At 41.5% G+C, this 13,236-nt stretch overlaps 1 protein-coding gene across 3 annotated transcripts in view; it reads right to left on the bottom strand.

Moving 5' to 3' along the window:
- ELL2 (elongation factor for RNA polymerase II 2) overlaps positions 1 to 12,078 on the bottom strand; it is a 78,862-nt gene extending 66,784 nt beyond the window's left edge. For 2 of the 3 annotated variants that reach the window (XR_005832398.1, XM_040622070.1), the window contains exon 1: positions 11,765 to 12,078. Coding sequence is in view for 2 of the 3 variants with exons in the window: in XM_040622070.1 (XP_040478004.1) it covers positions 11,765 to 11,911 (147 nt within the window). In the remaining variant the exon portion in view is untranslated. The remainder of the gene's footprint in view (positions 1 to 11,764) is intronic. The other variant, XM_040622069.1, reaches the window with a different exon arrangement.
- Between the last annotated feature and the right edge of the window lie 1,158 nt (positions 12,079 to 13,236).

Genomic DNA, 13,236 nt, shown 5'->3' with positions numbered 1-13,236 from the left:
TTTGTCTAAATGTTCTTTAGCCTAAGTTTAATTGCACAAACATGACCTCAATTCATTGCATAAATATTTTTAATTCAATTTTAAAAGCTAACATAATTATAGTGATAAGGCATGTTTTAAAATAAATGTTTAACTAAGTACATTCTTATTACAAATGAGTTTCAACAAGGGCTTCAACTTTTGATTTTTAGCTTTAATTAAATATTTGCACCAAGTAGCTCTTTTGAAAATCAAGTAACTCTAGAGTTTAACTGAATAATAGTTGAGCTATACGTAAGAGTGATCTGGTATCTTCTTCCAGCCAAGAAACGCAAAACAGACTGAAATTGGCTAGGAACTCTCCTTTTGACAAATGTTTCAACAACCTCATAAAGGTGGTGTTCTGTAGTCAAGTTCTGTTAAACTCTTGGTTGTTTGACTCTTTTAGAGCTCCCTGAATTAACCCTCTATATCTCTTAGGAAATATAAGACATTCTTAAGCATAGAAATGTAGGCAATACTAAAATGCTCAAAGGTTTTGTTATACTCTTGACATTTGCCATTACAAGGCAATTCTACTGCAACAAAAATTGCTCTATGACCAAAGAAATCTATGTTCATTTCTAGAAATGTTTCCTCACAATATATCAGGACTATAAAAGTAATATGTAATTTACTAAGTAATGTTATTACGTAATCTTAAGTTTGCTGAGTAATATTAATTTCTGATATGATACTTAGAGGGTGGGAGAGAAGGAGCAAAGCTAAAGTTTTCTGGGATTGACTAAAAGAAAGTTATTTATCCTATAAAAGTTATTGTAACTATCTCTTGATTATTTACATACTACTTATCTATGTAGACAAATTAAATCTATGGTTACTTTTACTTTATCAACCACCATTGGTTTTATGAATATACAAACATAACAAACAGCATTCTGGGCCTAGAAAAGAGTGATTTCTCTAAGAAACACATTACAGAGATAACTTTATTCCCTCAGATTAGATATATTCTTGAAACATCTTCAGCTTTCCTTGTGAACCCATCATGGAACTCTGACTTAACTACAAGTTAACTTCAAATATTTAATCAATCAACAGGCATTTATTAAATACTTGGTATTTATCTGAGTGTCTAAGCTGCATTATAAGTCATGACAAAGAGAGTGCAAAAAAATTTCCAAAGTCAAATATAATTTTGGAACTTTGTCAAAACCAGAAAACCTTCTAGAAATGGTGATGGGTCAAGTCATTGCTTTAAGTGGAATTGCTTATACCTACTTAGTTACTATTTACTGAGTACTTAAAACATGTCAGACACTATTATCTTTTCTACTATCACCTCCAGGAATTCTGAGAACACCTTTGTGGGGTAGATATTATTATTTCCAATTCTCAGGTAAGTCCTATGCATTACCAAAGGTTACACAGCTAGTAAGTGGCCTGGGACTCAAACCCACCCAGTCTCAATTTAAGAAATGTGGTCTTACCCACCACTTTACAAGGCTAGCCTCTCCTGACACTCCTAAACAATGATTATATAAAATGTGAAACATCTAAAAGTTAGAAAATTGAGAATTGATAAGAACTTGTAAGCATTGACAGTTTGGTTCTGCACTATAGCTAGCACCTAGCTTAAGGAAAATATCAGGTACTTGAATTTGTTGTCACGGAAGTAAATAATAAAAAGTATTTATGATTTTCCTTGGGATACAGTTTCTATAAAAGATCATCTTTCTTTCTTAAAAGAAGTACTATACCATTTTAAGAACTTGTTTATGTTTTTTTTAATTCAGAAAGTCATTTTATTCTGTTTTTAAAAACATTACCTGATAGAGAAACCAAAGACCACTTAATAAGGATATTTTAACCCCTGTAATAAAAAAATAGCTAGACAGGGAGAAAAGGCGCAGAAAGAAAATTGGAGCTAAAGCAGGAAATAGTGCAGGAAATCATTCACTTGATTCTGAAGAATTCAAATATATTTAGCTCTTGTCAAAAGCTGGTAACGTTTAGAATGATAGCATGAATGTAAAATTTATTGGTAATTGATAATCCAAAGCTACCTTAAACAGTGTCTCCTTCTTGCCCCAATATTTTATTAGATGGTAAAAAGGGTCACCAGTTTCACAAAATCTCACATTTTGCTTTGTGAATCAATCCAAACTCACACATTATGAGAAACTTCTCTACAAATCTGGAAGAACCAGATTAAAGTGCATGTGCAATAAAGAATAGTGTATTTCTATCATTACAGCATAGACAAGAATGAAATATAAAAGGACTGCCAAAACCATAGTGAGAAGAGGTTAAAAGCCTAATTTATTTAACACAATCCTTGCTGTGAAAGATAGCTTCTGGAAAACTGTAACTATCTGATGCAGGCCAAATTAAAATGCACACACACACACACACACACACACACCCCCTTATATCTTACTATTTCAAACAGTTCTTAAAGAAACGTGGAAGGCAAAATCCAAACTGAAGAATCAGCTAAAAAGTTAGTTACTGTGAACCAGGCTTTAAAACAACAATACTCGAAGCGTAATATCCCATCATTTTTTTTTTTTTTTTCTGAGAAGGCTTCGTGATTATATAGAAAGCTTACATGTCTAATCTGACTATAAATGCAAATGAAGATTTCTTCTTTGGGATCATAACCTCTGGAACATAAGGAGAAGCACTAAAATGAACGTGGAATGGAAGATTGAGTTTATTTTTAAAGTATAAGACATTTATAAAATAAACCACCTAAAACATTTTTACAAAGGGAGCCATAAAGTTTGAAATCAGGAAACTACATGAGCATACTAAATGTTTTTAAAAGATCACTGGCTGCTGTGTGGAGAAGCATGGACTATGGGGTAAGAATGGAAGCTTGGAAGCTAGTTGAAGTCCGTGGAAATCCTTGACAGATGACTGGGACTGGAGTAGTCGTGAAGGATGGGGTTAGATTTTGGATGTTTGGAGATTCACAGGACTTGCTGATAGATCTAGTAAGTCAAGAAATGAGGAGACAAATCAAGAAATACTAGTCAATTACTAAGCAACTGGTGACAGGTATAGCCACTTACTGAGATAGGGCACACTTGTGAAGATGTAGGTGTGAGGAGTGAAATCAAGAATTCGTTTGGATTTGTTAAAACTCAAATGCCTGTTAAACTTTGATAAGGAGATGAAGTGTTGTAAATAAGTGCCTGGAGTTGGAGGAAGGTCAGAGTTGGAGATCAATATTTGGAAGTCATTAACATATAGATGACATTTAAATCTATAAGACTAAATGAGCTTACCTAGAGAGAATTAATAGATAAAGAGAAGGGAGCTGGGATTTCCAACATTCAAAGACCAGTCCAACAGAGGATGGTCAGCAGAGGAGACTGAGAAAGAATGGGCGGGGAGGTAGGAGGAAAATGAGCAAAGTGTTTTCATAACAGGAAGGAGTGGTTACCAGGATGGAATGCTGCCAAGGTCAGGTAAGGGAGGAACAGAGAGATGACCAATGAACTTGGCAGAGAGATGACCAATGAAGGGACCTAGTCAGGTGCAATCGCAGAGGTGTGGTGGAGACAACCCAACCAGAGTGAGCTGAGCAGAGGATGGGAGGTAAAGAAACAGACACTACTTTTCAGACACATCCTTAAACAAAGTCCTTCTCTCTTTAGGTGCACCCCTGAACAAAGACTTTATTGCAATTATTTGTTCACATGTCTGCTTGTTTCTACTAAAGCACAAGCATTTTCTTGATGGCAGGGACCATCTAGGACTTATTCGGACATGAGTATCTCCAGTGTGTAGTTCTATGCCTGGCACATGTCAGAAAATTAATAAGTGTTTGCTAAATGAGTAAATGAGTATTTGGCAGTTATAATTCTGACTCCTACCTCTTAATCTCTTAAAAAAAAATCTTAAGATACTCAACTGAGTTTCTACTATATGGATATGTTTTCTGGTTCTCTGAGGCATCATGATTTCTGATAATGGAAATCAAAAGCAATGATACTAAGTAAAAGTTATTTTAAAATATGCTAACACTTAAGTTTCCAGGTAATCATATCTAGATCCTGAAGTATCTCAGTAAATCTAATCAGTAAGTTTAAGCCTGGCTTCATCTTTGAATAAACTCACTGTTGACTGGAAATTCCTCAGACAAGATTATCTCCAAGGACCATGAACTCAACACCATACTTAGTCCATTACAATGTATATGTATAACAAAAGCCTATGTAGTTACATTATTTTTTGTTTTGTTTTTCCCCAATGCAACTAACAACAAAAACAAAAAGGGGGGAATCAAAATACCAAAACAGAAATGGAGGTAATATGGAAGTGAAGACATTGACTCTTTCAAGGCCTCCAGAATCATTTCAAAATGATGCTTGAAATGTACATCTAGGCACTTTATATAGTTATTTAATGTTTCAATAATCACTAGGACTAATCACAGAGGGTCAATCTTCATGTTATAATCAAATTATATTTTCATATTATATGTGTTTGATGATGGTCTGAAGTGCAATTTATAGAGACGGTTATTAAATAAAGTGTATAAAAATACAAAAAAATCCCTATGCAAAACCAAAAATTTCTTCCACTTAATTTCAGCTTCTTCCCAAGTATCACCAATACCCCAAATTTCCATCCAAATGTCAGAGTTAATAGGAGACATGTAAATAATATAGCACAGTTCTAGTCTAGCTTCAGACTTCCAAATATACTTCTTAAATATAAAAACACTCAATCAAATCTAAGTCTCTTGGTCACCAAAGACTGAATGTTCACTAAAATGGTACCCATCATCTTTATCTCCCCTGTGCCCACCCTACTCTACCAATTGCTTCTGACTCCCCCCCTTTTTTTTTACTAATACCTCTAGTGCTGATGGTTAGAAATCTCAATTCAATCCCATTTCTTTCAAAATTTGTTAAAATCTATAGACTGTATTCCCACAAGCATCCTAATTAGATTCCAAGCATCTCTAGCCTGGACCACATACTTCCTCCTAACTCTACTTCCTTCCAGATTCACCTTATATTCACCATGTAACACTGAGGCCAGGATAAAGGTCCTAAAACACAGCTCAAATGACTTTATATTTCTACTCAGTGTCTTCCCAGTGTTGACAGAACAAAATTTAACCCGCTCTAATCTCCCTTTTCTCTCTTAAATCCAACTACATTTTTCTCCTATATTAACTTAGGTTAAGTAGAACACAGTATTCCTTGGGATTCTTGGACCCTGCCCTAACTTTTCTATTGCTGTCCTTCCCTCTGCTGGAGATGTGGTACCCCATCTAGTCCTTGCCTGCTAAAATCTTGCAAAAATCCTTTAAGACCTGAGGATGTTTTTTTAAACCAATAATATATAGGATCCCCAATAAGAAAAGAAACTTACACCATGTGTCTAACAATCTAGTTACTGTAAAACTAGTAGCCAAAATGCTCTTTCGATTCTAGGTGCTAATTTGACTTATGAATCTTTAAGGAGCATATAGCCTAATTAATAAGATTCTCTCTTCTTATATCCTATATTAAACTGCCAGCCATGGAAATACTAATTTTGGCCTTTACTGACAAAGTATTAGTGGAGGCTCTTAAACCAGTTTTTCCTAAACATTTAACATGGCTCTCAAGGGCCATATGCCACGACAGAAATTATAGATAGGCAGATAAATTGGAAGGAAAGGAAGTGGGGAGCAAAAGAAGAAAAAAGGTCAATTCTCCTTGGTACATTTGACCCGAATTATGCCTTTTTTTTTTTCCAGCTTCAATTTGGTTGTGGAAATATGGCCATTAATTTACTGTATTCTACCAGACCTGCTTCTCTATGTTTTTGCATTAAGTCATGGAAAATGTAGTGTAAGTATGGAACTGAGGTATACAAGACAGTCAAATGTGGGGTTATATACACTGTTTTCTTTATTATAAAACTTCGCTGATCTAATCTTAAATAGAAATGCCCATATCATAATATTTTAGGGACATCTTCTCAAATACTCCAAATACATTTGGCCCACTGGGCGAATACATGGGCTGGACTCTGGTGCAAGACTCCTGAGCCTCTCTGTGGTCACTGCAAATTGTTAAAAATGACTCAGGATTGGTTCAGCTGAAATTCTAATTTTCCTCCCTCTGCTGGCTTTATCACAAATTACCTAGTAAGCACTATGAGCACTGCCTTCATGGTTTGTTTTTTTTTTTTTTTAACAAGTGCAAATGGAGCAAAAGGAAAGGCTAGATCTGGTGATTGTCTTCCATAAGCTTTGTTGTAAATCATTCCAAGAATTCTACGCCCCTTTCCTTTTAAACTCTTTTCTTGAACATGTTCCAATCCTTCACATATGTTCTTTCTTTCTCCTTCCAATTCCAGTGCCAAAGTTCCCTGTCTGTCTTTTTAGGCAATCTGGCTACTGCTTTACAAAGAAGGGCACCCTTCTTTGCACTGAGCACCTAATCATTCAAATAAAAGTTTCAAACACTTACTGTTAACATGAGGTACAAATTTGACTTTACTTGATAAAAAGCGTTTAAAATCAAGTTCAGCCTGAAGATGGGTCTAAGTTAAAAGTCAGTAAGATTAATGTTATAAAATTAAGCCTGGCAACATTTAAAACATGCAAGAAGAAGAATCTGACAATGTGGTTCAATTTAGCCAACATATAGTACATCATTAGATGCAGTGTTCAATGTTTCATTAATTGAACGTAATAAAAAAAAGAATCTGACAATGCAAACCTCTTTGTTTTAGTTAATAAATATGTCCTGTGGCAGTGGCAATTCTGTGCTGGCAGGTCGGGATGCTTGAGTGATGCCTTAAGAACAGGGTCCTCTGTATTTATAAGGCAGATTATTGAACACATATACACAAACTCGAAATTGTTTGAGGACAGGCAGAAAAATGGAGATAAGGAAAAAGCAAGGTAGGAGTCTTTTCTGTGCCTTAAACCACAATGCATCAAATTCTCAAAAGTTCACCTGACAGAAAGAGGAAATCACCTATCTCATGACCTGTAGAATCAGTGATTTTAAAAGCTCAAGTAACACACAAAGGGAGCTATTGTGAAGGACAGTAACTTTGTGTAGATTTATGCTTTGATTGGAAATAATTATACCTGGTAATACTGAGAGAAACTCAGTTCCTCATGCAAAATTAAATATAAATGTATTTGTACAAATTTTCAAAACACTATCATTTTCCTAGAAGACACTTATCGAAGAAGGAAAATTCATTTAAAGCCAATAATTAGAGTTGACAAGAGAATGTGTTAATAGAATCCTTCTTAAAGGCATCTGCTTTCTGATCTTTAGGCACAGAGAATGAAAAGACCCTGCCCCCAAACATATCAATGCAAGGCTTTTTATGCAATAGTTAGGTAAACATGATGATATTATTTGAGCCACCATCTTTGAAACTTTGACTAAACGTTTTTAAAAAATAAATTGACAGGCTCAGCAATGACAGAATCTGCTAAAATATTTTGATAAGATTTTTGTTACTCAGAATGTCAGAATAAGCCAGCTACCCACTACTGAATTAGCTAAAATATATTGTAGAATTTGGGGTTTTAATTTTAAACAGTTTTAGGATACATTTGGGAGAAATATGTAATTACAGTAATACATGTTCACTTAAAGTATGTAGCGCTTTTATAGACCATGCAATCACAAACATCAATTTAGAATGAATATAAAGTTGTAATTTATAACTTTATTTAGTAACTTTCCTCTCATTTAAAATGATCTATAGTTAAGAAAAAAATGGCTTTGCAATATATCCTATATATCTGTATCAGTATGCCTAAATTTACTTTCCATTTAACACTTTTTAATATAAAATCAATTTGAAACTTTCTGTATTCACACTGAGTAGAAAATAACTTTAGGACACATTTGCTCCAACTATAACTCCCATTCCTGGACTCACAATGCCTCCTCTCTCCCCCAACCCCATCCCTATTTTGGAAAGTTCTCAAGTTAGCACTTTTCATTTCTCTAAAAATAGAAAACTTGAATAATGATGGTCAATTAGATTTGATTGTCTTTTGAAACCATGAGGAATTGTTTCCAATTGAAGATTCTGTTTCCATGAACTGTAACAATTTTGTATACTTGTTCAATTCTATCTAAAGAACTTCTGTATTCTGCTTAAATCATAGTTTACTAAAATCCCTGAATTTACCTCCCTGAAATCTTGCGTCAAGTGGATTAATTTAGAAGAGTAAATCTAGTGGGCAAAGTAATCTGGATAAAAATAGCTTTCTGATGCTTAATTTAGGAAGCCATTGAAATTTCTGGCTCTTAGAAAGTCACTAGAAGAGGAGGAATAATAGTCATAACCTTGCACAGGCCAAAGCCACTTGGAGGCCATTTGTCAAGCATCAACCCTCCTATCTCAGCACAGGAATGGTGGGGGCAGTCTTATATGAAAATTAAAGCCATTCTTCCGCAAGAGGGAATAGACTTGACCACCAGAAACTTCTTCCCATTTAGCCAACATGTGTCAACATACTTCCAAACAGCTGTTACAATTTCAAGTCATGAGCCCTACTTACGATAAGGGCGTAAGGTATAAGAGACCAAATAAGTTATCTTCCAACTGTAAGATAAAAGCTCTGCCAGATGCCTACTGCTAGCAACTCCCCGATGGGGGAGCCCTGGTCTGGCCTGAGCCAGGAGGACGGTCACTGAGAACACATTTGTAGGAGATTGAGCTGAACACACTAGAGTAAGTACAGTAACCAGTAAGTACCAACAATGTAGTCACCAGAAAGGTCCCTCATTTCTTTTTCTACAGCCTCTTCCCACTTCTCAACCATCTGGGATTAACATTCTCACCCCAACTCCCGCTTTTCCAAGCTCTTTAAAAAGTATTTTGTAGCTGAAATGACAGTGAGGCCTGGGGTCAGAAGCTGGTTAAGTCAGAAACAAGGCAGTGCCCAACTGCAAAGGCCAAGTCAGCTTATTTCTTCTTCCTCTCTTTGCATGCCACTGCTTATGCCACTGCTTCTACCACCAGCTTTTCAGGAGAAAAGGAATACCACGACTACCTCAATCTACCTGGGTCCACCCTCAGAAAGATGAAAGGACCTGGAAAAGTCTTTTCCCTTTCTCTGCTCTGCTTCTGTACAGAATGACCACAACTCATTAATTTGTACACACAGAGATAGAAAAATATAGTAATGACATTAACTGTCAATAGAAGTAGTTAGCAAAAAAGCCAATGATTTCAGTACCTCTGACTATAAAAAGTAAAAAGAAAAAAAATCAAGAACTAAATGGTGGGTTGGGAGAGAATTTTTGATCTCCTGTTTCTTGGAAGATACTGGTTTACAAATGTGAGGACTTTTGGAGTCAAAGTACTCCAACCTTAATCCCAAGCATGACACACTAAGATGTAGGAGGCAGAAATGAACGTAGAAAAACAAACATTCCCTTCGTGGGCTGTAGCCCAGAAGCCCGTTGAGCACTGGAGGCCTCTGGCACCTCACTCTCCCTGGGCACTATCCCTTCCCATTGTGGGTCTCCTCACCCACCTCTTTGCTGCCAAGTATACAGTGTCTGTCAGTTTTGCTGTAATCAACTGTACAGTTTGCCTTTTGTTCCCCCCAGGTGCTTGGTGACCTGCTGTCCCCAGATATGAATCTACCTATCCTCTGTGTGTCAGTCTTTGACTGAAAGTTGGCCTTCTCCTGCTGGCTTCTTCCCCTTCAGCCTGTGTGTTTTTCTCTTCACACCCGTGACCTACCTTCTTCTCAGTGTCATTCCTTCCCACGCCCTCCCTTTGGAACTGGCAAGCTTATCTCTCCATCTTGCAGGGCTGAGTTTCTCTCCATTGTCCTTCAGCTTGCCTATCTGACTTCCCCCATACCGGTCTCCTACTCCAAGCTGGTGCTGGTCTCTTCCCTGCAGGTGTACCTGTCTGGGAGCAGCTCCTGACCTATGTAGTTTTGTATTTCTTATGTCCTCTTGCGTTCTTATTACTGGGTGCACACTGACTTCCCAGCCACAAATGAGAATCTTTTCCCTGGGATTTCACAGTGTGTAGGAATATCTATTTTTTTCCCTTGTACATACACTCCTCCCTCCCTCCTGTTTTTCACCATATACTTCTCTGGTGGATAACACATGTGCCCTGAAGTGTACATCTACATAGCCACTCAATTCTGTGAGTGCCCTCCTGAGCAAGTTCACCTCTGAGTCTCTCCTGCTATTTACACCTATATTATCATGAGTTCATGTATTCCCAAACTGTGCACAACTGTGTACCTCTCTCTGTGTGCACCTTTATGTAGGGGGCTTCTCTGAAGATGTTTCCCCTCACCCAGCTTCACAAGCTCCCACTGAAACAGGTTTCACACCTCTCTCGCAGCTCTGCTTCCAAATCCGTCTTCCTTCTATGCATTTAAAGTACCTGGCACTAGTGGGAGCTCAACAGATGTTAATTCTGTTCTCCACTTTTATCTGAGTAACTATGTGAGTTCGCGTCTGGGTGTCCTTCTGGCCCTCCGTGCCTGTTTCAGTTAATTGAAGCATGTTTCCTTGGTATGGACTGGCTTGCACTATTTGTCAGTACGCCCTGTGGGTTTTATTTCCCTCTCCGACAGTCCTCCTCTCAGAGAAATGTTACCCGTATTTCATACGGTATATCCTTCACTTTATACATCCATACACTACATGTCCCTAAACGGATTCCCCAGGCACCCTGGGTTATGCCATGTCTTCTCCGTCTCCCCACCCCCCACTTCTTTATTTTTATTTTTTCCCCCAACGAGAAAACGCGTTTCTGGGTTTGTACTCCAACTGCGGCATGTGTGTGTCTATATGAGTCTCAGCTGTACTGGAGTTGTGTGTGTATATACACGGCTGTCTCTTCGGAACCGGGTGCAGGGTGCGAGACGGGGGTCTCTGCCCTGGACGCGGAATATCTTCCCCCATCCTCACTCTCGATCCAAGTCCCTATCGCCGGGAGTCAGCCCGAGACACAGCGCGTCTTCTGGATACAAGGAACCTCCGGGAACCTTTCTATTCACCCCCGGGTGAGCGAAGGGTGTGTGTGGCTCCCCGGGACATGGTGTTGGTCCCTCTCCGGGAAGGCGAAGCGCCAGTGTCCCCGAATTTCTGGGAGTGCAAGGTGTGTCCCCCTACTTTACGTACGCGGAGCGTCGTGTCCCAGCCTTTGCGAGTACACGGTGTGCCCCCCTCCCCCAAGCGGTATACCTGTGTCCCCAAGTCCTTGTGAGTACAAGGTGTGTCCCACCTCCATACGCGGAACTGCTGTGTCGAGTCTCTGCGGATCTGCGGTGCCTATGTGTTACCTCCCAAACGCGGACGACTCATGCCCTCGGTACTCCGAGTTCGTTACTGGTGCGCGGCACCCGCTCCCCCTCCCCCGTCACGGACAGCGGAGTCATCTCAATTTTCTCTCTAGCGCTCCCCTCCCTCCCTCCCCGGGACAGAAAACGCCAGGAAACCCGCGGGCGCCGTCGGAAAGTCCCGCAGCGGCGGCGCAGCCCAAGGAGGGCTGCGGCTGCCTCGGCCCTGCCGCCAGGGGCCGCCCGCCTGCCCGCTTCCCAACGCCCGGGCGCCCGGCCGACCCGGGACGGCGGCGTCAGCGACCCTGCCCGGCCCTGCCCAGCCTAGCCGCCGCGGGCGCTGACGGCAGCTGAGGCTAGCCACGGCTCCGCGGTCCCGCGCGGGTTGTCCGGAGTCCCGGGTGGCGCCACCGGGAGGCGACGAGCGCCCTCTCCCTCTCGCAGCCCTGGCGGTTGGCCGACTGGCCCGCTCACCTTGTGGCTCTGGTAGGTCTCGAGCGCCCGGATCGCCGTCTCGGTGAGCTTCACATGCAGTACGGTGATGTTGTCTTGTCCCAGCCGCCCGCACGACAGCCCGTAGCGCTGCTCCTCTCGCAGGCCCGCCGCCCCCCCTGCCGCCATCTTAAACTCCCCGGGGTGCCGACGCCGACGCCGCTCGGGCTCTAGCCTCCACTGCGGCCGCGGCTGCTTGGGCTTCTGCAGCCGCCGCCACAGCTACGGCCATCCCGCTGCTGACGTACTGTCATATACTGCGCGCAGCCAGACCTCGGGCTGCCACCGCCGCCACCCGCCCCACCCTCTGGCCCCGCGCCCCGCCCCGGGCTCGTCTCATTGGCCTCGTTCCCCCTCGGAACCGCCTTCATTGGCCGCCCTCCACTCTCACGGGGGCGGGGCCCAAAGTCGCTGGAGTTCTGCTCCTGGGACGGGACGTCCGAGGTGAGAGGCTGACGTCGAAGTGACGCGCCAATTTAATCACATCTGACGTCACGTTTGGTCGTCTTGGCTCGTCGGCGGCGATTGGTCAAGATGGCTTGGGGTATCCCTTGCTAATTGGGTGTCCAGGTTGCCTGGCCGGTTACCTAGAGTCGGAGCCCCGCCCGTTGGGGGATAGTAGTGGAGAGTCGCGAGAGTAGGGGAATCTCTTCCTGCCCCGGAGGTCCTTGAAGAGGAGGACCCCCACCCCAAAAGTGTGACCAAGTAAGGACTTCGTCCCCCGACGGTTGCGAAAGCTTGTGGGGCTTGGTGTGTGCGTGTGAAGGAGGGCGAAGTAGGCGGAGTCACTGGAGAGCATCTTCTCAAAACTCAGTTTAGCGCTGGTGAGCAGGTGAAATTGGGGAGAACGCTCTTCTTCATTTCACCCTAACCCTGAAATTAGTGAGTCGACCCTAGGCTTTAGGGGTTGTGCTGGAATATGTGGAGCACCTTAAGTACAACACCATGCCTAAGGCTTATGTGCCTTTGCTGTGGTGGGCACAGTACTATAGAAAATTGAGCTTCTAGGTCTTTCCCTCTTCATGCCCGGTTCTAAAGATCCCAGAGGAACATATCTCGTCTCTCTGGAGCTCGCCACCGGGACAGGGTTGTGCCTTTTATGGAATTTGGAGTATCTCCTTTCAAAGGACCATTTAAGAGTAGAACTGGGTTTGACCTAAATTAAAAGAAACATCCACACCTGTCGTTCTTTGGTTCTGTTTGAGCTCTTCTCATTTTATTTGACATGGTTGTGGGAAAACCTAGCTAGGGCTTCAGCTATTGGAGGCTAAGTAGAGGAGATGAGAGTCTGAGGGTGTGCGGAGGCCGGGCATACTTTCCATTCCTCGCGATGCTCCGTGTGTAGGCGTGGCTAAAGTAGGGAGCCTAATCAAGAGCCCTCTTCAGGCTGTTTGGGTAGACTGACAGGCTTCCTGTCAGAGAGGATGAATTAACAGGGTGATTCAAAACAGCAG

The sequence above is a fragment of the Ursus maritimus genome, unplaced genomic scaffold (genome assembly GCF_017311325.1).
Source record: "Ursus maritimus isolate PB19 unplaced genomic scaffold, ASM1731132v1 scaffold_5, whole genome shotgun sequence".
Classification (NCBI taxonomy): Eukaryota; Metazoa; Chordata; class Mammalia; order Carnivora; family Ursidae; genus Ursus; species Ursus maritimus.
Note: the sequence above shows the minus strand (reverse complement) of the source record. Positions and strands in the feature narration are given on the sequence as shown.